Below are 24,390 nucleotides of genomic sequence, written 5' to 3' on the forward strand. Positions count from 1 at the left end.
TAGTTGAAACATGGCTTGTAGCAAATATAAATACTGCTGAATTCATAGATTCGCGTTACACGGTATTCCGACGTGACAGGGACCGTACACTCACTGGTAAAATGGATGGAGGCGGTGTTTTGGTAGCAGTGCGCAAGGAGCTTGCATCTTCCCGGCTCGATGACTGGGAAAATGGTCAAATCGAACAAATCTTCATTTCTATTCCGGTAAGGTCTTTCAATCTCATCATATGTGCAGTATACATACCTCCTGCCTCACAACCTACGGTCTATGATACGTTCTCCAAAAACCTGGAATCTGTATATTCATCACAACCAAATAATACTTTTTGTGTACTAGGAGATATGAATCTACCAACTCTGACTTGGTCATTTTCCGAAAACAGCAGTCAAGGTCTCGCCTCCTCAAATACGGCTGCATCGAAAACGTTGCTTCAAGCAATGTCATTGATGGACTTATTCCAATATAACTGTATACCTAACCATAATGAAAAATACTTAGACCTCGTATTCTACAGTCGTGAAACAAATGTTACACGTAGCAACAACCCTCTCATCTCAGAGGATAGACACCACCCAGCCCTTGAATTTGATATATCCTTCGTAATTCAACCAAAAATCAAAAACAAAATACAGCGTAGGCGCAATTTCAGGAAAGCTAATTATGCTCAGATTAATGAGGACATTAATTGTATTGATTGGTTATCTGAAATCGCAAATTTATCAGCCGAAAAAGCAGTAGATCGATTCTATTTAAAAATAAACAATGTAATTGATAAGCTTATTCCAGTATTGGCACGACGAAATGACAAATTCCCCATATGGTTTACTCCAGAACTTATTAGGTTATCAAGGAAAAAAGATAAAGTCTGGCTCAAATGGAAGACATATAAAGGTCTTTCTGATTATCGTGAATTTTCCTTCTTACGTGCTACATACAAAAAATTGACTTATGAAACCCGAAGGTTATTTTTTGACAACATCGAAAGTTCATTTCAAAATAACATCAAAAGCTTTTGGTCATACATATCCTCATTAAAATCGTCTGATGGATACCCTGCTGCAATGTCCTTCGAAGGGCGCAAATCTGACGATGCCCAGGAAATTTGTGATATGTTCTCTGAATTCTTTAAGTCAACATTTGAACCTTCCTCTATCAATGACCCAATTATTAACATTGACCAACTTGAGGAAGTTCAGGACTCTGGACTTGCGCACATTCACACAATTAAACTAACGGAAAAAGAAGTGCACTCGAGTTTAAAATCGATGGACATAAACAAGGGTGCGGGTCACGATGGAATACCGGCGTTTTTCCTTAGATCTGCTGCGTCGTCACTGTGTGTGCCGCTTACCATAATATTTAATAAATGCCTGAGTGATGGAGTTTTCCCTGATAGGTGGAAGTTGGCATATATTATACCGGTCCACAAGGGTGACTCGCGTCAAAGAGTGGAAAACTATAGACCAATATCCATTCTCTCGGCGATCCCTAAACTATTGGAAAGACTTGTCCATAACAATATATATCCCCAGCTTGCTGCCAAAATTACTGAACAACAACACGGGTTTGTAAAAGGCAAATCTACCATGAGTAATTTACTTATTTACTCAAATTTCTTATTTACTAGTATGGATCGAGGCCACCAGGTAGATGCAATATATTGCGATTTCAAAAAAGCTTTTGACAAGGTTGACCACCTTATTCTTATCAAAAAAATTATGTACAACGGAATTAGAGGAAATTTATTACGTTGGTTTATCTCATATTTAACAAAAAGACAACAAGCCGTATCATTACGAGGACACACTTCTACATGGGAACCAGTTACTTCTGGCGTGCCTCAGGGGTCAATCCTGGGTCCGCTGTTGTTTATTCTTTTTATTAACACTGTTACTAAATGTTTCGTGCATTGTTTATATCTTTTGTACGCTGATGACATAAAAATATTTGCCATTGTTCGGAATCTAAACGATTGTCTGCTCATACAAAGCGACTTAGTAAGGTTCGAAACGTTTTGCAATGAAAACAAAATTTACCTAAGCTACAATAAATGTAAACAAATAAGTTTTACTAAAAACCACAACGCTATCAAACACAATTATTGTATTGGTAATTATTTACTCGAGCGCGTTTACTGTATAAGAGATCTAGGCGTTCTTTTTGATTCCAAACTCCACTTCGATGCGCACATTGATAATATTGTGAATAAAGCTTACAGCATGCTAGGATTTGTCATCAGAAACAGCCGTGAATTTCGAAAACCTGAAACATATCTTCTTCTTTACCACACTCTGGTCCGTTCTCAACTTGAATACTGCACCTCCATATGGAATCCACTTTACGATATCTATAAAGAAAATATTGAAAGTATTCAAAAGAAATTTCTGCGTTGCCTCAATTACAGAATGAGCGCACCCAAACGCGGGTACATAAATATGCTCTCGAGTTATAAAGTCTCCACTCTATCTAACCGGCGAACATACCTTGATCTCATGACTCTGTATAAAATCTGTAACAACGTTATTGACTGTCCCGACTTACTGAAATTAATAAACTTCAAAGTACCACCCAGAGTAACAAGGCTTAACGACTTATTCCACATTAGCAGGACGCGTACAAATGCTGGTGTCAGGGATCCAATCAGAAGAATGTGCGAATCACTTAATCAGAACCAAAACCTCAAGGACTCTGACTTATTCTTTGATACACGCACTACTTTTAGTAGAAAAATGAAGACTGTTTTCCTACAAAGTTCACAGTAAAAAACTTAGACATACTTGTTTAAATATGTATATATTTTTTAATTTCTGTTTAACATTGTTTATCTATTTATATATATATATATATTTTTTTTTTTTTTTTTGTTTTACTCTCTAAATTTTTTCAAAAATAATTTGTAAATTCTTATAAGGATATTGCGCATTTCTTTCATATCTCTATTGTAAAATAATATTCTTATGTATATATTTTTCCCCTATTTATAAGTCAAAATATTTGTAAATGTTTTTAACTGCTGTTTAAGTTAATTCGTGAGAAATAGTTTGGATGCAGGTAAATTCTCTAGTTGATGTTTTGTATATTCTTGTCAATTGATATCTGTATCTGTTTTTTCTCCTAAATAAAAAAAAAAAAAAAAAAAAAAAAAATAATGAAATACTATCATTCAAAATATCACATCTAATTTATCCATGTAGTGCTCCATCAAAGTCAAGTCAGAGCCTCTCAGAAGCTGGGCGTACAGTACAGGGCATGCGGATACTTTAATAGTACACAACTGCTGACCCTGTACAAATCCCAAGTGCGCCCCACTGTTGAATTTGGCTGCCAACTCTGGTCTGGAGCCCCAAAATACATGAAAAAACCCTCGACTCTGTGCAGAAACGGGCGGTCTGTTTGATAGATTCCCCTCTCTTAACAAACGGGTTGCAACCCTTAGAGCACAGGTATCAGGTGGATAGAAGATGCTTTGAGGAATTAGAGTCAATGATCCCTTCGACACCAGTGCATAGTCAGGAAACACGCCAAACGCGCGCCCAACATACACGGTTGACGTTTGTCATACGAGAATGAGTAGCTTCTACGACTTGTTCTTGAGTTTAACAGCTCTGCTGTGGTACGATTTTTCGGCCTCTGTATTTCATCCCTCCTACAACACTCTTTCCTCTCCTTAAAAAGCCCCACACAGCATCCCCAAAGATGACATAGGCCCCGAGGGAAGTTATTTTCCTCAGGGCCTATTGTGTGGAGTTGATGAAAGCATCTCATCATCATCATTAGAGTGCTACATCCAAGGGTGGAATATAACCAGTGGCGGCTGGTGGTCAAAATATGTAGGTGTTCGCCATGTCAGACAATAAACTGAATATTATGTACCTACATACCTATTTATAAAGAAGTTCTGATAAGATTGCCTGAAAAAGAGTATTGGAGTCACAATATCGACAACCGTACCGTTTAACATGCCATTAAATCCGTTCCTTCCGATGTGGTGGTAAAAGTTCTAATGCTGAGGGTAATAAGGTAAATTTTGCAAAGCAATGTATGTACCTATGCTTTTGAATGTTCACATAATATGCAAACATTCTCGTAAAATGTAAGCGATATATAAATCGAACTGCTGCTCTGAATATAGCTACAAGTCGCTCTGAATTTGTTACACACGCATATACAGATACCTATTGCAATGCGTTATATAATAACAGGATCGAGTTTCGTATTTTGATGAGGCATGTCGGATTTTGTAGGTTCTTCGGCGCTTGGGAATTTTAAGATTGTCCTAAATTCACCGAGTGCGTAGCTCCACCGCTCCTTAGAGCTAGACGCCACTGGATATGATCTGCTACATAAATGTTTTCCATTGGCCATGGCCTTTAATCATTCGTTTCCAGTCCTCAGGCCTTCCCGTCCTGCTCCAATCTTCATCTGGGTACAATGGGGAGTCAAGGACGTGAATTTTAAAAAGGTGGGAAGGAACGGAACAATGTCCGATCCTCATTCGTTATTCAGCAAAATTAATTTATTGTGAAGAAATTTCTTTTTTGGAAAAATGGGGGAATTTTTGAAACCACAGTTTTGATGGGAGAGTCCTTTGTATTGAGGCATAGTAGGCTCCCTTGGATTGAGTAGCAATGTGCCAATACTCTGCCCAAACATTGCAGGATCTATCTTTGATGTTGGAAAAAATGTCAGATAGGGGAATGTGGTTTACGAGGGTAACAACAGGGTTGGACGCTCCTTGTTTTGCCAAGGCATCCGCAATATCATTACCCATGACACCAACATGTCCAGGAATCCAAATCAGAGTTACACTTTTTCCAGAGCTTTGAATGGAGACTATCATCTCTCGAATAAGGCATACAAAATGATCATCAGGATGAAGAAGGGGACTGGATTTAAGTTTTTGGAGGGAACTGAGAGAGTCAGAGAGAACGAGGGAATGTTCAAAATTATTTTTGATTATGTATTTGAGAGATTCTAATATTGCAATGCTGAGAATATTGAAAATTGATTTGAAATTGAATGAAATATTCTGTCATTAGAATTATTGTGGTAAACGTTAATACCTATACCACAGTTAGGAGAGTCGGGAGATTTGGATCCATCAGTATATTATTGACAATACGGGCCGGGAGATTGGAATGACTTTTAAGGATTCCGATCCCTTCTAAAATTGTTGGGGATAGGGTGACGAGACCATATTTTAATTTGTACAAGGGAAGTAGATCATTTTGGATAATTTGAAGCTCTGAGAGAGACATAAAATTTTTACAGATGGCAGGAAGAGGTTTAGTTGAAGCTCAGATTGTAGATGAATGGGTTAAGTCAATGAATAACAAGACTCTGGGGATAATCTGATGACATTTAGAATTTAAACATTTAAGAACAAATTTGTCAGCAAATAGTTGACACTGTTAAGATTTCAGGTACTGAAATCTTAATATTGGTGCTTGTCACCCTAATGGGTGTGGCAACATTTATTTTGTGTTAGCGATTGCCGGGGCAATTTCGTATTGCCACGGATTTTTAATCCTTCTTCTCTTGTTACCATCCGTCTTGGGCGGGTCGTTTTTGGCAAAACGGCAGAGCTGCCAGGTTTTCACTTACATGTGGTTTATAAAACCGCGGAGAGAGATAGCAATATTGGGCTCACCAAATGAGACCAATATTCAAGAGCGGGAGTTATTATTGAAGAGTTACTCCAGTCACACTTCCCTTTGGAATCTGGTGGTACCACGCCGGATTGCTCTGTCAGGAGAGTGAAGTTGAGATCCTGAACAGACGCCTTAAATAAAGAGGAGGATCAGAGCATTCTACTTGAAGGGAATTGATGGGTGACGGTTGCATCGCTCCAGTTATTATTCGCAAAGATTTAGATTGAATTTTGTCTAATTTATCAAGTACATTTTTTGAAGCAGTACTAAAAAGTGGGCAGGCATAGTCGAGATGGCTTCGAATAAGTGCGTTGTAAAGCAACTTAATGCAAGTAGGGTGAGCTCCCCACCAAACGCCAGATAATGATCTGATGATATTTAAATTTTTTTCACTGTGATGTTAGGTGTCATAATATTGGCTGGCATTTTCCTCGATGAGCAAATTATGAAAACTTTTAAGTATACCCTTAAGGCTAACATGATGCTTCTAATACGACATGATAATCTGATAACTGTACAAATTTGGTGTACATAATAATATTATGCATGTTTCACCAAAATGTAGGTAAAAAGGAGAACTTCAATCACGTTTGGTTAGTTATTCTACCGTTAGAGCGCAGTAGCGCTGCTTTCACTATTGTCAGAAAAAAGGACAACTCTGTTAGTATAAAGGAGGACTACATTAACTTTAATTCAATCCAAACCATCCATAACCCTGAGCAATGCCTGGTCCACAACAGCTGGTCTATTATTTATCAGGAGATCGTGAAATATTGTATATATATCAGAGCACACTGACTTGAGTAAGAACTCCCTGGTGCAGCCCTCGACGGTGCACGGATGTCGCCGTACTCGGGGGTGCGCAAAATGGATGTGATCGTACAGCTCCGCCTCAGTAGGGAAGGACAGTGCCGGGCAGGCGGAGCACCGCAGGATCTTAGTAGAGGAGTCACAGTGGAGGTGACGCCTGGAGGACAACATAAAACACACTTTATATGGGTGGAAAAATAAGATAAAAAAAGGTTACTGTTTAGAGTTTTGGAGGGATTGTTTTACTAAAAGCATGTCAAACTCAGAGACTTTTATAGGCCAAAATAACAACGTCTAAGTTTATTAACTTCTAATGTGGACAGCATAGTAACCTGAAAATCTATTATGATAATATTTTGGCCGTAAAAATTTCAAATCATATCTCACTTAGGTATTATGTTAATTATTTTACAATATTTCCATGTTGAAGATCTTTACAGTCGTCGAAGTGCTGTGCCCTATGCCTTCATGTGAGTGGAATCAGATGGAGCCAAGTCCGGGCTGTACGGGGGACGGGGGATGATTTCCATATGTTCATTCACATGAAGAAGTAGCTTGGGGCCAAGCACTTCGATGACGATGAATATCTTCAAGATGCTATGACAGGTTGGCTACATTCATTGGTGGCCGAAATGTATGCAAGGATTTGCAAATTGGTGAAACGATATCACAAGCACTTGAATTTAAATGGCGACTATGTTGAAAAATAGTTGAAAGCTGTAGTTTTAAGAAAACCCACTTACTTGCAAATGAATCTACAGATATATTATCTTGATGAGGAGTATTTGCTGGTACATGAATCACAAAACACATCGTTTTTAAAACTGGCACCAAGAGTAAGCCATGTTGAACTCCAGTTCCCGGTTCAAAAATAAATCTACTCACACATGAAACTGTAGCCGTTTATAAGCTGAGCATGTAAAAGTTAATAAATTTTAAAAGTGGTCCCAAGACAGAGCCTTGTTGTACATCGAGGTCAAAATTGAATTCGCTTACATATGAAACTGTAGGCGTATCTTAGTATGGAAAGTCTGCTGGCACGTGGGGCAGGCGTATTGGCCTCCTTGTAAAGAACCAGCAGAGTCCTCGGGCTTCTTTCTAATCCTCTGCTGTCGATTGTTGCAGGCATGACGGGCTAAACGGGAAGGGGAACCGTAGCGTTTTCTGTAGAATAGATGAATAAGAAATGTTATAAAAGTTACAGAACCAAAACTAATATTCTTAGGTAGCTAACTAACCAACTCTTCATGTATTATTTCCAGAACAAAAGTTACAGAGGAAAAAGGAGAACCAAAGCTAATATTCTTACCTAGTTAACTACCTGTACCATTCATGCATTCTTTCCGGATCTCTTCATTTGTAACATGGTCAAACATATGGTTGTACATACAATGTGGGAGCAATTTTAGGATGTAAATTTGTATTTTTGAAGAAGTTTTGGATAGTGAATTATCAAAATTCTCTCGATCTGTCGGCAATACATGGTATATAAAACAAAGTGTACATCCATTAGTATAAACTACAAGACATAATTCACCAATAGTTCACAAATCAAAGAAACCAAATTAGCAGACTGAGATTGCGATGGAATGAATGATATGGAAAGAATGTCAGATGACAGGACACTTAAAATTATGACCAAATAGGTGTAGGAGTAAAAGCGACCCAGAAGAAAAGAAAAGGCGGAAGAATTGGTTGACTGACAGCATGGAAGAATACTGGAGCAGGATGGGAAGGCTTGAGGACTGGAGGTGAATGACGAGGGACTACTTACTTGCACACATCGCACTGAAACATTCGAGGAGAGACAAATGTTCCATCCAGTTCTTCAACCGTTCCAATAATGGGCTGCGTATCCTCATCAACATCTCCATACTCAGCCTGGACTATCCACAATCCGCCTTCAGAGTCAGAATCATCATCCTAGAATTAGAGTTTAGGATTTTTAGTGAAGTTTTGAACCTTTCAAGAAGGGGGTAATTAAAATGCTCAATAAACGTACCTTCTGATAGTTGAATTCAGGGCGTGATTGTGTTCTGTTAGGCTGATCTGGAATAATATAAATTTGAGGACTTTTAATAAAAACAGAACGCTATAGACTTAAAAGGGAAGATAGGTGACAAAAGCGTGGTTTCACTATAGTATCGCACATTAGTTCGTCGGTCAGTCAAGCTGTTACCAGCTGCCACAAACAAGGCGCTCTAGTTGCAGTGATTTGTTTTTGGGGTATTATGCTGTGTTAGGGTCGCTCTTAAGTCGCTCTAGGGTCTTTTTTGTATAAAAATGCCTTCCTATGCTTTTGAGATATGCTAAAATCATTCTTGAGCAAAAACAAAATGTGACTTTCTTTCCACACAAAAATTGCTTATTATTTCAATAAATACTATAATTATTCACAATGCTTTTTGCTACTCGAAATCATTAAATGTCAAATGAAATAAAGTGAGATAGCGAATGCAGAAACACATAAGTGAATGAAGGACAACATAGTGACAGTACGTAGGTCGTATTTTACTACTTTGCTCGCTCGTTTGTTTATCGAAAAGTAGGGTAAAAGCGGCCTACTGACGGGCGAGCAATGCGAGCATGTCCGTAGCGAGCAGTCTGAGCATGACGTCAAGCGATTTATCCAGTGGATATCCATACAAAAATGCTAGTCGTTCGTCTGTGACATGCTTGCCCGTCAGTGGGCCGTTTAAGCTCGCAACTGGTGTCGTGAAGAACAATTAAAAACGAAGGACGTTCATAATAATATAGCTGCTTCATCCGTACACATATTCTTTAAATGGCTCTCTCTAATGCGTTCCGTTCCATTTAGCTATGAATGACGTTATTTGTAGCCATTTGATTCATTCACGCATATTCGTTGTGGGTATTCTTTTCTTATGTGTTTCGTTATTCGATTTCAATCTATATACAGGAACGTGCTATAATTTTTTTTCGATTAGTATGAACATAACACGTCTTTGTATTTATGTCAATGGTTATGGATGATAAATTGTACAATGAGTCAGTGATACAGCTGGGAAAAAATCATTCTAGCTTCTTTTTTATATAAAAAAAATCAGAATGTTTCACTACACAAAAATAAAAATAAATTGTAAGAATAACCCAAGGAGTCCCAACTGCTCCCAGTGGATGTGTCTATCCAGTGAGACTATGGCATCCCAATTAAGGTATGTTTTGAGGCTCAAGGTAGTGGGGAGGGGAAGTAAGGGGAAGAGGAAGGTTGGGAAGGACCTGGCTATTCAGATCTGATTACCAAACATGGCCAAAGCCATTTAAAGTAACGTTTTGATTCCGAACAGTGGTCTTGGTCATTTGAGAGTATCTATCCCTAGAATAAATAATATTAAAAAAATCTTAAAACAGAGTTCCACCGCATTATAGCATAACTATCCCCACCTTCCTTCCTGGAAACGGTGAGGAAGACCCCGGTGCCCTCGTCTAGCCACACCTGCTCCCCGGTCTGCTGCTCCCCTGCCCCCGCCCCCGCCTGGGCGCTCAGCACCCTCTGCAGCAGCTCCAGATCCTCGCGGTTGTCTCCGTGGTTGGAGTGCATGTGCTCCTCCAACTCTCTGTAGGAGGTGTATCCTATGGAAAAAAAGGTGTGAAATTTTGCAGGAAATTGAAATAATAACACACCAAAATGAATGAAGAAAATGGACATACAAGAATAAATTCAATCCACGAAATAGTTAAGTAATGCCAATTTCCTGTCCATTATCAAACTGGCATGTTCAGGAGTAAATCATAACCTCACATTCGAATCTACTATATTTGTTCTAAAATCGCTTTTGCCATAGAAATGAAAAAAAATTGTTTCATTTTGGACATTCTGTACTTTCTTAACGTATTTGTTAAATATGCACCATTACACCTAACGCGTTGATTCATAAAGACAAGGTTTAAAAAATTACAGAGTTATAAATATTTGAAAAATTTATTAAAAAAGTATTTTATTTAAACTAAAAAAAACATATCTGAATACTCCACTGCGAAACATAAATACTCAAGCAGAGTAATAAGCCATAAAATACTGGTTATTCCCAGTTCGAATACATCTTTTGGACAGAGAAATATTAAATTCCATGCCATGAAATTATACAATGCTCTACAAAATCAAACAAAAAATAATGGAAATGAATATATTTGAAACAAAAGTAAAAGCATGGCTGAGAGTGAAAGTGATATTCAACTTACAAAACATTATGAAGACAAGTTGAAACTAAATACAAAAGTTAAAAAAACTACAGGCAGCCTCAGAACAGGAAACGTATGGTTATATTATACTTTATACCTATATCATGTAAAAACTTTGCCATTGAAACTAATTAAAAAATATATATATTTTGCTAAATATAAATTTGCCAAAAACCTTGGCTTTAAGCTCTACCCCTGATAAAACAAGTGGGCCCAAATGTAGAGAAATGGAAAAGAATGTTACAGATAGTAGTTAAAAATAGGTATTTGTACAACATTCAACAGGAATTCTTCAAGGGAAGGAAAAGAACTTACCGAATTCACACAATACACAAGGGAATATCTTTTGATCTGCTGTAGTGAGGATATGTTCCAAACTATGGAGTAACGGAAGCTGGTTTGATTCCAGACCGCATAACCTACAAAACAATTATGACACATTAAAGATGGTGCAATCGATTGATTAAATGCCTGTGTTGAACACGAATGAAACGATCGGCAAACAAAATTATCACAGGTGCTAAAAGTTTGGGGAACTACAAAGAAACATTTTTCTCACCTACAAGAATAGAGAGATCCTTCTTCTTTGACTATGACTTCAACATTTTCTCTTTTAACAAGTTCAGGGATCCCTTTAAAAGATTGCTTGATGTTCTGATCAACGACAATATCAAAGTTTCCATCTTCCTTCTGCACAATAAAAGGCTCATTTTCTTCCATCAGGTCTTCGTCTCTTTCCCGGACCAATTCATTTAAATACTTTGGAATCGTCATTGCTTCCTTTGCATTTCTATTTGCAAGAACTCTTTTATAAATCATTTGTATATTGTTTTTGATAACCAGGTAGTCGTTTTCTCCTAAGGCTTTTGGCATTTGGTCATATTTGGTATAGTCTCTATTCAAGCAAGCGGAACAGATGATTTTTGGAGGTTCTGTTGATTTTTTGGACTTCTGAATTTTACGCATGTCTTTCTGGTCACTAGCGTCGAAAATATATGTCAGAAATGCACTGGACGGGAAGAGCACACAGCAAAAATGACATTTGTTTGAGTTCTTATTGTTTTTCTTAGCCAGATGTTTATCTTTTGATGGCATTCCTTGCAAACCGATATCTCCATTTACAGCTGGATGATTTGAATGACCAAGTTTTACAACTACGCATTCTTTGGATTCGGTGACATTGTAATGCGATATCTCATCGTTAACAATCTCAAACATGTTATGTTTTTGCATTGCAGATACGATGGCGGTCTCTGTGTTTTGCCTTATACCATTATCAACTATATCATCATAACATTCGCTTTTAGAAATTTGCTGAATATTTGATTCTTGGAATTCTGTAGAATCTGGACAATATGCAAAAATTTCATTGCAGTCATCATTGACATACAATGCTTGTCCATCACTCACTACGTAGACGATTTCTTCTACATTTTGGTTTGGGACATGTTCTTCATCTGGTAGTAACAGCTGTTGCGACTGCATTGTGAAATTATGCATGCCGGCAGGGTTCTGTATTTCTGAATTTACAATAAGTTGAGAGTGCAGAATGAATTGGTGGATATTGTCGCTTAAGGAGACATCCTCGCCCCCTGTGATGGTGGATATGTCAACATCTTTACCGAGAACAGATCTGTGGAAAAAAATATTGTTAGAAATACGAAGTACAACTCATTAACCTTTATTTAATGACCAGTCATGTTTGTTGGTCTAATGACAATGAAAACAATGTTGGTCATTATAGGTTATACCAAATACCATATAATATTGATAAAACGCCCACCACCAGTAAAATACTGGCAGGATCATAAACGCTGGCTGCTAGAGGTGCTAGCATAGCATGTTGTCGTTGACATTCCTTTCAATGGCGAGAAATTGAATTATGTAGTTCTTGGTGTCAATGTTTTGCACTTTCTAATTTGTATTTTGATCAATATTGATAAAAAAATATATATACGTTCTGTTCTGTTCTGTGTGTGCAGTTTACAGATGTAATAATTATAAACAACAAAAAGACTCTTAAGGCGATGCCATACGTAGTAATGCAAAATCATGTGTTATTGGTTTGAAAATTTGGTCGCCTAGAAATGTTTCAGATGCTTTAATTAAATACTGCGAGTAGAATACATCTTGACCTTTGAAATAATTGAGTATTTTTTGAATAAGTTTTTTTATAAGCCCAGAAAAAAATAATGTATAAGGCCTATGAAAACTGCTTTAAAGTTCAAAATCTACTACTTACGAACCCATTTTCGGTTATGATTTTATTGTATAATGTGGCAAATTAAGTTATCTATAAAATGATCGAAAAAAAAATTAAATATTTATGCCTGAACATCCACAAAATAAAAAAATAAAAACACTTTTTAGCCATGTTTTTTTCTTGCATAAATCAAAACAGGCGGATGGTGTTAAGCGGGAATTTAAACCTTATCGCCATCTACGTAAGGGTTGTTATTGATAGCGGCTCAATTTAAAATATTACACGATGTAGTGCATCGCCTTAAGTCATTTCTCAGGATGCCACAAAATTTTGATAAGTTAATTGGTGGTTATAATTAATTTAATTAATTATAATTATAGTTAAATTAAAAATATACGTTCGTTAAATTCTTTACATATTTTTGTGTAAAACTATATATTCATATTCTGTACTTACATGGGCAAAAAAAACAAACCATCTTAATTATTTTAAAGGATAACATGAAAGAAAACCAAGCCGCACAACTCGCCCTATTAGGAGGCGCTAGTGTAGCACAATAGCATCAGAATGTTTGAGGATTTTTCGAAGTTGAAGGTATTATTATTATATTAGGGGGTAGGTATTTGGTTTTACCATTTTAACTTTGTTGCCTTTTCTATTCATAGGATTTATTTGACAGGTTTGTCTCACTTTGGTTGGTTACAAAAATAAAAATCTTTGCCGAAGCAGATCTCTTTATATGACTGCTAAACTAACTCTTTTACCTGCTAAGTAAATGTGGTCCTGTCACTGAGAACTCAGTTCTTTCTGATACATGCTTTGTTCATGAGAAAGAGGGAGGTAACAACAGATCCTTCAGCTGTATCAATTTATGTAGTGACATTTACAATGACCATGAAACTGAGAGTTGGGGAAAGCAAAGTCAGAGGCTGTGCGGGGAGAAACGGGGCCCGCAAAATGGATGGAGGCTGCTGAAGTAGCCCAGGTCGGGTATGTCTGGAGGTGCCGTATCGAAACAATAGGTATCCGAATAGGACAAGGGGGAGGAGAAGAGAAAATGGTAAAGTTACCTTAACCTTCTTACTTCTTAAGATTCTGCGGAGAAAAGTTCCACAATGAAGTGCGCTGTAACCGTTACCTTAAAAAAGGGCGAACTTAATTTTCTTCACAGCGTCTTACAGCACTCGGTTTATGTCGATTGCTTACCGACACGTAGAACGGGTTGAGTTAACAAATTACTGCAGTAAAATTGCATTATTCCGATGCATGCTTAGTAAGAAACCTTTTTTTAGTAACATTTGATTTCAGATCAAACTAACATTACTATGGAGATGAAAAAATATGCGCACAAAAAAGATGATTAGGTTCTTACTTTGGGTTATTTTAACTAAAAATTATTGCATATTTCCAAACCTTAAAACTTAACCTACAAACCTACAAACCTACTGAACCTACTACTTAACCGACAAATGTCGGATCAAAAATATGGTGATTGAATCTCTCAATAATACATATGAAATTTTGAACTTTGAAAAAAAACGAACTTTAATGCATCTTTTACCATCTCCCCCTAAATAAATAGTCATATCTTGTAGTAATGAAGCTGAAACAAAGTGTTATTTATTTTTAATTTCTTACTAAGAGTGCAGCTGAATTCTGCAATTATACCTAAGAAACAACTATTTATGTCGGAGGACATGATAAAATATGCATTAAATTATAATCAAATGATAATACAGGGGAGGAATAGTGGAAAATGATAAAGGAAGCTGCAATCAGAAGGGACCAGTGCATTACAGATAGGCACTGTCGTGAAATTAAATTGAAGTAAATTTGCTAACAAAATGTGTTGTGAAATTAAATTGAAATAAATTTACTAACAAAATGTGTTATGTTTATAAAATTAGAAAAATGGTAGAACCTGCAGACAAACTGCCTTGTGGCAGCACAGCATGACTACTTTTTTGTTATTATTAACATTCTAGTAATATCAATGTTTTATAACAAAAATAATAAATAAATAAAATAAAAAGTTTTACATTTGTTGTTGTAAAATTCTCTTAATTTTTTTCTTTTCCCTCCATCGCGGAACCATGTTTACAGCATTATTTTTTTTAATGATAAACTAATGTTTATAAGACAAGGTTTTTTATGCATAGCACAAAGGATAATAAATTAGTATAAGCAATTATTAGTCGCCTGTAATATCAATACAAATTGAAAATATTTTTGTTGTTTGTTTTTGGGGTGTTATGCCGTGTTGCGCTAACTCCTTCTTTAGCCGACGTTTCGGACGGCGTTGCAGTGTCCATCATCAGGGCAGATCCGATAGATCCGAAGATGTAATAGAATCTAAAAACAAATTGAAAATATCTCCCTAGTAAAAATAAATGCCGCCGACGGGAATTGAACCCGCGCCTTCTGATGTCAGGTCAGACGCTCTGGACCAATGAGTCAAAATATTTCACCAACAAATGTAGATATAATATGTCTCGACGCCATCTAGTGGGAAATTTAGCAATAACAAAGCCTCTCCTACAAAAATAAAGTTGGTTGTTTACAGGTGGAAAAAAAAAATAATAAGCAGTAATTGTTGATAGAAGTACTAGTACATTTTTGTTGTTTGTTTTTGGGGTGTTATGCCGTGTTGCGCTAACTCCTTCTTTAGCCGACGTTTCGGACAGCGTTGCAGTGTCCATCATCAGGGCAGATCCGGTAGATCCGAAGATGTGTTATGAATATTAAAAATATTGAATTATTTGGCGGGTTGGAAATAAGCCGACGTGGCTTATTGCTAAGACTGTTTACAGCACTTTAAACTAATTTCAATGAACTGACTCGCCCACTTTCTCTGCTACATGTGATCACCTCTACTATCAGTAAAATGCTCGGTCGAGTAACAAAGGAGTGACACGGCCGAGCACTCGGCAGATGTAATTCAGCCTTAAGGAAACTTTACCGAGAAGAGACAAAACTGGTCTTACCTGGCATTTTCCAAGAATGTATGGAAATCATCGCCCGGTTCCACAGGAATGAGGGTATCCTCACCCAGGTTATTTTGGAGGCACAGGATTATTGAAGATGAAGAAGTCATGATGAACCACCCGTCGTACAACGTTTATTGTACAAAACTGATGGTGATTATTTGTCTGTAACAAAAGTACACCATTAGGCATAGATGAATTAATAGAGCAAGATACGTTACAGAGTCCAGTGGACATACTTTAGCGGGCCGTTCATATAGCTGTTTCATTTGTACACACATTCTTCGAATGGCCATCCTTATCACAAGCGGTGTAACATTTTTTGTTCGATTAGTATGAATATAATGTGTCTTGTATTTTTATAAATGCCGTTAGGTATTATTTAATTTTTTTAAAAATGTGAATATCGCACAAGGGTCCTAACTGACCGGAGCCAATGGGACTATGTCAACATATGGTATGTTGTGAGACTGAAGATACTGGGGAAGGGAAGAAGGTGGGACAGCACCAGGCTATTGAGATCTGGTCTCCAAAAACGGGCAAAGTTAGTGAGCGGTATTAAAAAAAATAAAAATAGAAATAGGCCTTTCAATAGGGTGATACTGAGAGTATATTTCTCTCTGCTTATATACTATTAGTATTTATACCACTCCGGACACTAAACTCGGCGTAGAATTAACGAAAAACGAAATATGTAGATATTATTTGAGATTTTCACAGCCAAGTATTATAAAAAACCTCACAATACTACTAAATAATATTGAAATCATCGTTTTTATTGTCCACCCGTCAATTTGTGTATTCTGCAACTTTACTAAATTTTCTACTACATAGATAATTTTGTTGATTTCTTTCATTTTGTGCAAACTTCAAGTACAGAGAAAATATTTTTCATTGCTAGAAAAATACATAAGTAGGTAGATGGGAAAATATTGACAGATCATTTTATTCCAAACAGAAATTATGTTTTACAAAATATTAGTATTTCATAAAAGTATTATGGCAAAAACAAACATATAATATACAATAGAATATATTATATACTACAACATCATAAACATGTACCTATACACATGTTTTCAAATTTCGGAAACGAAATGAAAATTTTGTTAGCGGCCTGTTATAGACCATCGCCTGTCATGGCTGACATTAGACGGCCTGTGCATTCAACATTATTATGGCGGCAGGCATTGAGCGCGAAAACACCGCACTCACAATTCAACTAACTCAATTATTGGACATGATACTTACCCCGTTAGTAGGCTACATTGTTTTATTTAGACACTGCCAATAATTACATGACCAGGAAGCCGTAAGTCGTAAAACAATAATTTAGCGAAAAATTGTGATCATTTTGAAAATGAATCAAGTACAGTGCTTAGATTTTCTCAGGAGTAATCAACCAAGTTTGACAAAAATGTTAAATAGAAAAAGTACTAAACGAAGAATAGAAAAATAATTGATAACATCTTCAGTATTTTTTATGGATTTTAAATAAAGATTTTATTCTAAACGATGTAAATAATTCATATTTTTTGTTTGTACGAATACTTAAAATGACTCTGTGCCTATTACTTAACTGGTAAATCGACGTGATTAATTTGACGTTGATACTGTGTTTCACTTTTTTGGGTACAAAGAGGGAGATGCATTCATAAAACGTACGCGTGCTCTTGTTTTGTACATGAGAAACGTCATATTATTTTGACGCTTGCGCATTGTAAACACAAACACTGTCTTTCGGCCGTCGCAGCCGGTAAAATGTTTGGGTGTATTTATAAACAAACGAGCAAAAATGATTCCCGTGACATATTATTATTGGTAATAATTTAAATGTCTTCGAATTCTAACTGCTAATCGAATCAATCGAGATGGTTGACCTGGGGAGTGCAAGGGACGATGGTCTTTTCGAGCACGCATTTTCCAACTCCGTCTTCATCGTTCCGGGGATCATCGTATTGGGACTTTCAGGTGATTATTTCAATTAGCACCAATTAAATTATTCTTTGAATCCCCCTTTCCACTTGAACGTTTACGGGTTCAGACGTATTATGTTCTACAATGGGTTTTTTTCGATGTTATTTGCTGCAATATGTTTCGATGTTTTCTAACATAAGGATGACCTATCTGTTAATTGCACTAACTAACCATCACGCCGTTTCGGAGAGGTATGCATAGAGGATGGACAGCGACTCGACTCTGTCTTGGCACACACTCCTTGCTTCGGTAATTATTCACCTAACCACCGCACTTTTAAGCATAGATTATGGAAATTACACTTCATTCAACAATTTCTACAAGAAACTACTATTTATATGCTCAAAATAGATTCTTAGAGTGGGTTAATTGAGTAATTTGTTCGTATTTAGGTACCACTCTTCTGTTATTCTGACGCAACTATACAGGGTGTATCGGCACGTACCCGACAAACTTTAACCAGCTATTCCTTAGCATATTTGGAGTAAAAAATCTTATGTGCACTTTGCTGTCCGGTAACGTTTTTTAATAAAAAAAATATTATTTATATTTTCACCACATGTCACCACTGTTTTATCCTTTGAAAACCCATCTGACAATATTTTATTCGAATTTCATTGAATAATGCACGTGTGTACCTATATTGGCGCACTTTTACAATCACAACGAAATGGCACGGCACCATTCGTCTCATTTTTAACTATTATTATTTAGTGTGTGCGAAAGAGCGAAGACGCTTTTCGACATACTTGCTTATAACAGCTGTTGAACACGAAAAGCAAAGCCAATGACAGTGATGTAGTGTGGAAATTTTTAATTTTTTTGTTTTTAATTGAAAAAAAAAATGCTACCGGACAGCAAAGTGCCCATAACATTTTTTACTCCAAATATGCTAAGGAATAGCTGGTTATAGTTTGTCGGGTTAGTGCCGATACACCCTGTATAGAGAGTGGGAGGGAAAGGATATGGGGGAGAGGAAGGTTGGGAAATTCCAATAATATTTATAATAATATTTGGCTAATTTATATAGCGCCGTTTTCGTGAGAAATCACCTCAAGGGCGTTCAACATGGCTAAAGCCATTCCAAGCAAAGTTTTGAATCTGAATGGTAATCTTTAGCCAGGGTGATACTGAGATTGTCTACCACTCTGTTGCAAATATACCATATTATGTTAATTTATACTAATTAACCCATTGGGCAATTTTGCGAGATATTCTTCATAGACAGCCAACAACTGTAGTCTTTAAGGAAGATATATATCCCAGCCTTACATGGTCTCGTAAAAGTTATGCCATCTCATTTTGTATTACGGTGAGAAATATGATTTAAACAGTATTAGAAAGAGAGAATACCGCGCTTTCAGTTTGCATTATAAAAATTACAATAAAAGCTCCCGAAAAAATAAAAATCATTCTTTGACCCAATATTATGCATTTGAATAATATTTTTCAAGGCTTGAAAATTTATTTAAATATTTTTATATTAACCGTTAGAGTGCTATTCTCGCCAGCTTGTGCTGCAAGAGTTACTCACGAAAATTGCTATACGGCGCTTTAAATCGCATTTGTCGGTCCTCGGAAGAGCGCATGTTTTATTTGAGTGCGGTGTATTGCGTTTGGCGCGTGTCTTGATAACTGTATTTTCACCACCTATTTATACCACCTATACAGGGTGTATCGGCAAGTACCCGACAAACTTTAACCAGCTATTCCTCAGCACATTTGGAGTAAAAAATGTTATGGGCACTTTGCTGTCCGGTAACATTTTTTTTCCATTAAAAACAAAAAATAAATAAAAAATCCACACTCCGTCACTGTCATTTGCATTGTTTCTCGTGTTCAACAGCTGTTATTAGCAAGTGTGTCAAAAAGTGTCCTCGCTCTTTCGTACACACTAAATAATAATAGTTAAAAATGAGACGAATGGTGCCGTGCCATTTCGTTGTGATTGTAAAAGCGCGCCAACGTAGGTACGTACGTACATTATTCAACAAAACTCGAACAAAATATTGCCAGACGGGTTTTCAAACTTTGACAAAGGATAAAACATTGGTGACATGTGGTGAAAATATGAATAGTAAATTTTTTATTAAAAAAAAATGTTACAGGACAGCAAAGTGCCCATAACATTTTTTACACCAAATGTGCTAAGGAATAGGTGGTTAAAGTTTGTCGGGTACGTGCCGATACACCCTGTATATTGTTCGCGCAATGTATCAAATGACAGCGACACTACGGACGACAAAACCTTTGTGCGACAAAAAAACAGCCTATTTCAATTTATTTTTCACCTCGTTACTTCTTGAAAATATTGTCAAAGAAATCAATCGTTATGCTGCACAATTTTTGAACACAGGAAATTTGAAGCCGAATTCACAGGCAAAAAAGTGGACACCAACAACTGTCAATGAATTAAAGCAATCATTGCCATTTTACTGGAAATGGGGATAGCAAGACGAGCCAACATTTTTTTTATTAGAAATGGATTCCAATGAGATAAGGCGAACCAACCTCATATGCCCTCGCTTTAAAAGGGGACAACATGGATTTTGTACGGGAAATCACGATTGTGAAGAGACAGTTTTTTATATATAAATATTTTTTGTAGTTATAAATGTGTAATTTTTCAACTTTTACTAGGCAAAATAAGTTGGTGACGCCCGAGAAAGACTACGGTCGAGTGAAGTCAAATACTTGAGCCGTGGCGGTCGTGCCGAGTCAGGCCATGTCAAGAGTCAGAATAACAGATGGATATGTATGAATGTGAATGAAGCAAGAAGTATGTGCCAAGACCGAGTTGGTTGGCAGTTCGTCCTCTCTACCTACCCGTGTGGATAAATGACGTGATGATTACTTAGTTTAGTTGTGTTAGAATTATGCATTTGCATTTTGAAAACATAAAGCAAAATATTGTATGCCTCATTTGTCTTGGATTAGTTCCGCAAAAGGCTTTGTCCTTCAAGTCTTTGTTATCAGATCATTTGCCGCCAGCCTCTGTAGCGAAATAATCTGCACATTTGATAATTTCTCAAGAGTGAAATATACTCCCAGTATCGCCCTGGTGAAAGACCACCTTCAGAATCGAAAAGTTCTTTGAAATAGTTTTAGCTGTGTTTGGTGAACAGATTTGAATAGCCAGGTAATTCCCCACCTTACTCTTCTCCATCTCTTTCCCCTCCCCACCAACGTTCCATCTAATTTTTCATCGTTGTGTGCGGCACATCAACTGATCTACGCAAGATATTATAGAAAGAAAGAAGCGAGTGCGCAAATATGAACATTTGTGTAAGTGTATCACCAAATAATAAATTACATTTTTAAAATATGTAGGTTATAAAAAACTATTTTAACCCAAATATTATTATAACAAAAATCCTGTTTTATTCGAATATTCCATCAATAACATAGCTTTAGAAAGAGTCACGGAAATGAGAGATCTTGGAATTATTTTGGACGAAAAACTAAGTTTGACCAATCATATCCATCAAATTGTGAACAAAGGTATGAAAACACTAGGCTTCGTATTAAGAACAACTAACAACTTTAATTCTTTACAAGCCATTAAACTATTATACGTATCTCTAGTAAGAAGTCTAATTGAATATAACTCAGTAGTTTGGTCTCCATCTTATAAAATTCACATTAACAACATTGAGCGAATACAAATAAAATTTCTACGTTTTATAAATTTTAAATTAAATATCCCTGCCGAAGACTTAAAATACAATTTCTTATTAAATACTCCAAAAATACATACATTAGAAGATAGACGTAAAATAAACGATTTAACGTTCTTATTCAAAATACTTAACTTTAAATTCGACTGTTGTGAACTCCTGCAACTTATAAACATACATACAACCACAGTATCAACACGACAAAATACAATATTCTACAGCAGCACACATAAGCGTAACTACATTGCCCACTCTCTGATACAACGACTTCACACCATGGGAAATCATTACTTGGGTGATGTTGACATATTCAATACCAACTTAGCAAGTTTTGTGGATCATTTAAAACATTTATTTCAACAATACTCCTAAACCACAGACATAGGAATTAATAGACGAGAAGATAATGGCGAGGGGTAAAATCAACTGTTGAAGAACGAAGGGGGTGAAGCTGACTGTGATTCGTCAATAAATCAATCTGACAGTAAATAGGCATCTCGCATTATAATATCACCATTTACTTCTTAAAAGTAAAATCTGCTTTTGAATGAATAGACATTTTTACATGGGAGCGCAAATTACTCGCCACGTTATGAACTAATTTGCGAAGTCCAAATTCGGCAAAGTAAATTTCTTCTGTTTGCAGAGTCGTAGTTAGTTTCAGAGTATTTAGTTAAGACACTTTTACAAATGTTTCATAATTTACTAACACCAGTAAACAACGATGAGCACACTTGAGAATCGCTACATTGTGATGTGATAGTATATGTTTCTAAAACTGATCCATATAATACGGTGTGAATAAGCTTAAAATAGAGTAAAATAATGCTTACTTATGGAATGTAATACGACAATTGGGTTTATTCTCTTTTTCACATCTATTTTTTCATATCACAAGTCAACATTTTGCCGTGTTATTTCGTAAAATGAACCGATGATGCCTCGACCATAGTTCGCACAAGAATGATGACGTCACGTTTTCAAATTTCACTTGAGGCCATACGCGAGCCCAGCCGGCTCCAATGGAACCGGTATGGGGAGTGGGGATAATACGCTTTTAATCACTTAGGGCAGGTCTACTAATATTCATATGTCTATGTCCTAAACACATCATGTAAACCAACAAATAGCTGTAATTTTCTGTTTTTGTTTCTTGTGTTTGTATGACTTGTTGCATAGCTTTTATCAAATGTAATTTTATTTTTATTTTGTATGTTTCAAAGTATTTGTCAAATTAAAATTATACTACCAACCATGTAAAAGCCCTCTGGGCGTTAAATAAATAAATAAATAAATAAAATATTGTTCCTTCATTAGAGTTCGTTAGGTTAATAAATGGTGATATACATAGACAGGTCAATGAATTTGATAATCTGTTTGATAAAGAATTCTGGTATTTGAAAATATCTAATAAGATTAAATTAACCATATTTCGGTTGGGCCGAAACTTCCACAATATACTTCTATCTGTTCTTTTCTTCACTGGTTTTTAATTTTAATTTTTTTTTGCTCTTATTAACACCACGCTTTAAAATATCCATTCAACTCTAAAAAAATAAGATATGTTTTCAATATTGTTGTTTGTTCCATATTTTTTAATAAAATAACACAACAATATAAAAATAACATAACACAAATACTCACACCATTCAGAATCGAAAAAATTGAAATAGCTGTGTTTAGTTGACCAGATCTGAATAGCCGGATACTTCCCAACCTTCCTCTAACCCATCTCCTTCTCCTCTTTCCTCTCCCCCATCTTTTTCCCTCCCGCCTCCCTTGAGCCTCACAACATTACATCGCACAATCGGGCGATGTAATAGTCCCACTGACTATTGTGCGGTATTCACCTCAGGATCCCAAGTCAATTGTTTTAACCACTACTCCACTTAGATACATCCCATATGGTGGCAGGTGGCACTGTCAACATTGTACGCGTGGAACATGTTTGTATTATGTATCGTCACCTTTATACAAAGTGTGTTACGTAGGTACATATTGCTATCTACAATTTGAGATAAACTCCCTATCAGTGAAGTATAGACACATTCACACTATATTTTTCCATACCGGGGCGATACTGGATTTACTTACATTTTTTTTATTTAATGTTTGAATATATATGCCTAAAATGTGTATATTGTTAGTGTTAATTCTTAGTGTGCCTTGTATCACCATGAATCTATATTCATATACACCTATGTAATATACATGAAAATTGATTGGTTCTAGAAACAATCGATATAAAGTACAAATGTGGTTTTTATTTATTTTGTTAATGTTCGTTTGTTCAAAATCCGAATGTTCTTCACCAATTGTTTTTATATACTTATACTATATAGATGTCGTCTGTGACAGGTAAAAACATGCTTTTTTATGCAACACTAAAACAACCGGGTACTGCTCCATACCTATAAAGACTGCGACCGTCGTATTGACGGCTGATTACACGTGAGTGTAATTTTTGGTATAATATAAAACAATAATTAATGAAATAATGCTTACTTTATTCAATTAGATCCACATTTGGTAGAATACAATCTACAAAATCACAAACAAAACGAATATTCGGCGACTTGAAATACGTTAGCAGAGATTAGAATATTAACCGTTTGAGTGCCGAAAAAATTCATACAGTTGCTTGTAAAATGCCACCAAAAAAACATTATTTTTTATGAAACTATATATTTTTTTAAAACCCCATAAATTCTTTGAATTTTCAAGGATTTCGATGATTTTTTCGGTGTTTTATTAAAGAATATTGGTTTAGAATCACGCGGAGGAGGATCCTGAAGTCCAGGCGTTTCGAAAAAATGAGAATTTTACGTACCGACGTACGCGCGAATCAGAACACGACTGACGCAATCGACGGAAATTGACGA

The 24,390-nt window shown here is 36.2% G+C and overlaps 1 protein-coding gene across 1 annotated transcript in view; it reads right to left on the reverse strand.

Moving 5' to 3' along the window:
* LOC149410682 (uncharacterized) overlaps positions 1 to 17,215 on the reverse strand; it is a 40,967-nt gene extending 23,752 nt beyond the window's left edge. Inside the window, exons 1-9 of the mRNA XM_089648307.1 lie at positions 17,106 to 17,215; positions 15,855 to 16,019; positions 11,227 to 12,300; positions 10,983 to 11,086; positions 9,870 to 10,058; positions 8,467 to 8,513; positions 8,239 to 8,387; positions 7,461 to 7,628; positions 6,454 to 6,621 (exon numbers count right to left, since the gene is read on the reverse strand). Of these exons, the coding sequence (XP_089504433.1) occupies positions 6,454 to 6,621; positions 7,461 to 7,628; positions 8,239 to 8,387; positions 8,467 to 8,513; positions 9,870 to 10,058; positions 10,983 to 11,086; positions 11,227 to 12,300; positions 15,855 to 15,964 (2,009 nt within the window). The 5' untranslated portion in view covers positions 15,965 to 16,019; positions 17,106 to 17,215. The remainder of the gene's footprint in view (positions 1 to 6,453; positions 6,622 to 7,460; positions 7,629 to 8,238; positions 8,388 to 8,466; positions 8,514 to 9,869; positions 10,059 to 10,982; positions 11,087 to 11,226; positions 12,301 to 15,854; positions 16,020 to 17,105) is intronic.
* Between the last annotated feature and the right edge of the window lie 7,175 nt (positions 17,216 to 24,390).

The sequence above is a fragment of the Hesperophylax consimilis genome, chromosome 27 (genome assembly GCF_061612785.1).
Source record: "Hesperophylax consimilis isolate HC1 chromosome 27, BYU_Hcon_1.0, whole genome shotgun sequence".
NCBI classification, from domain to species: Eukaryota; Metazoa; Arthropoda; class Insecta; order Trichoptera; family Limnephilidae; genus Hesperophylax; species Hesperophylax consimilis.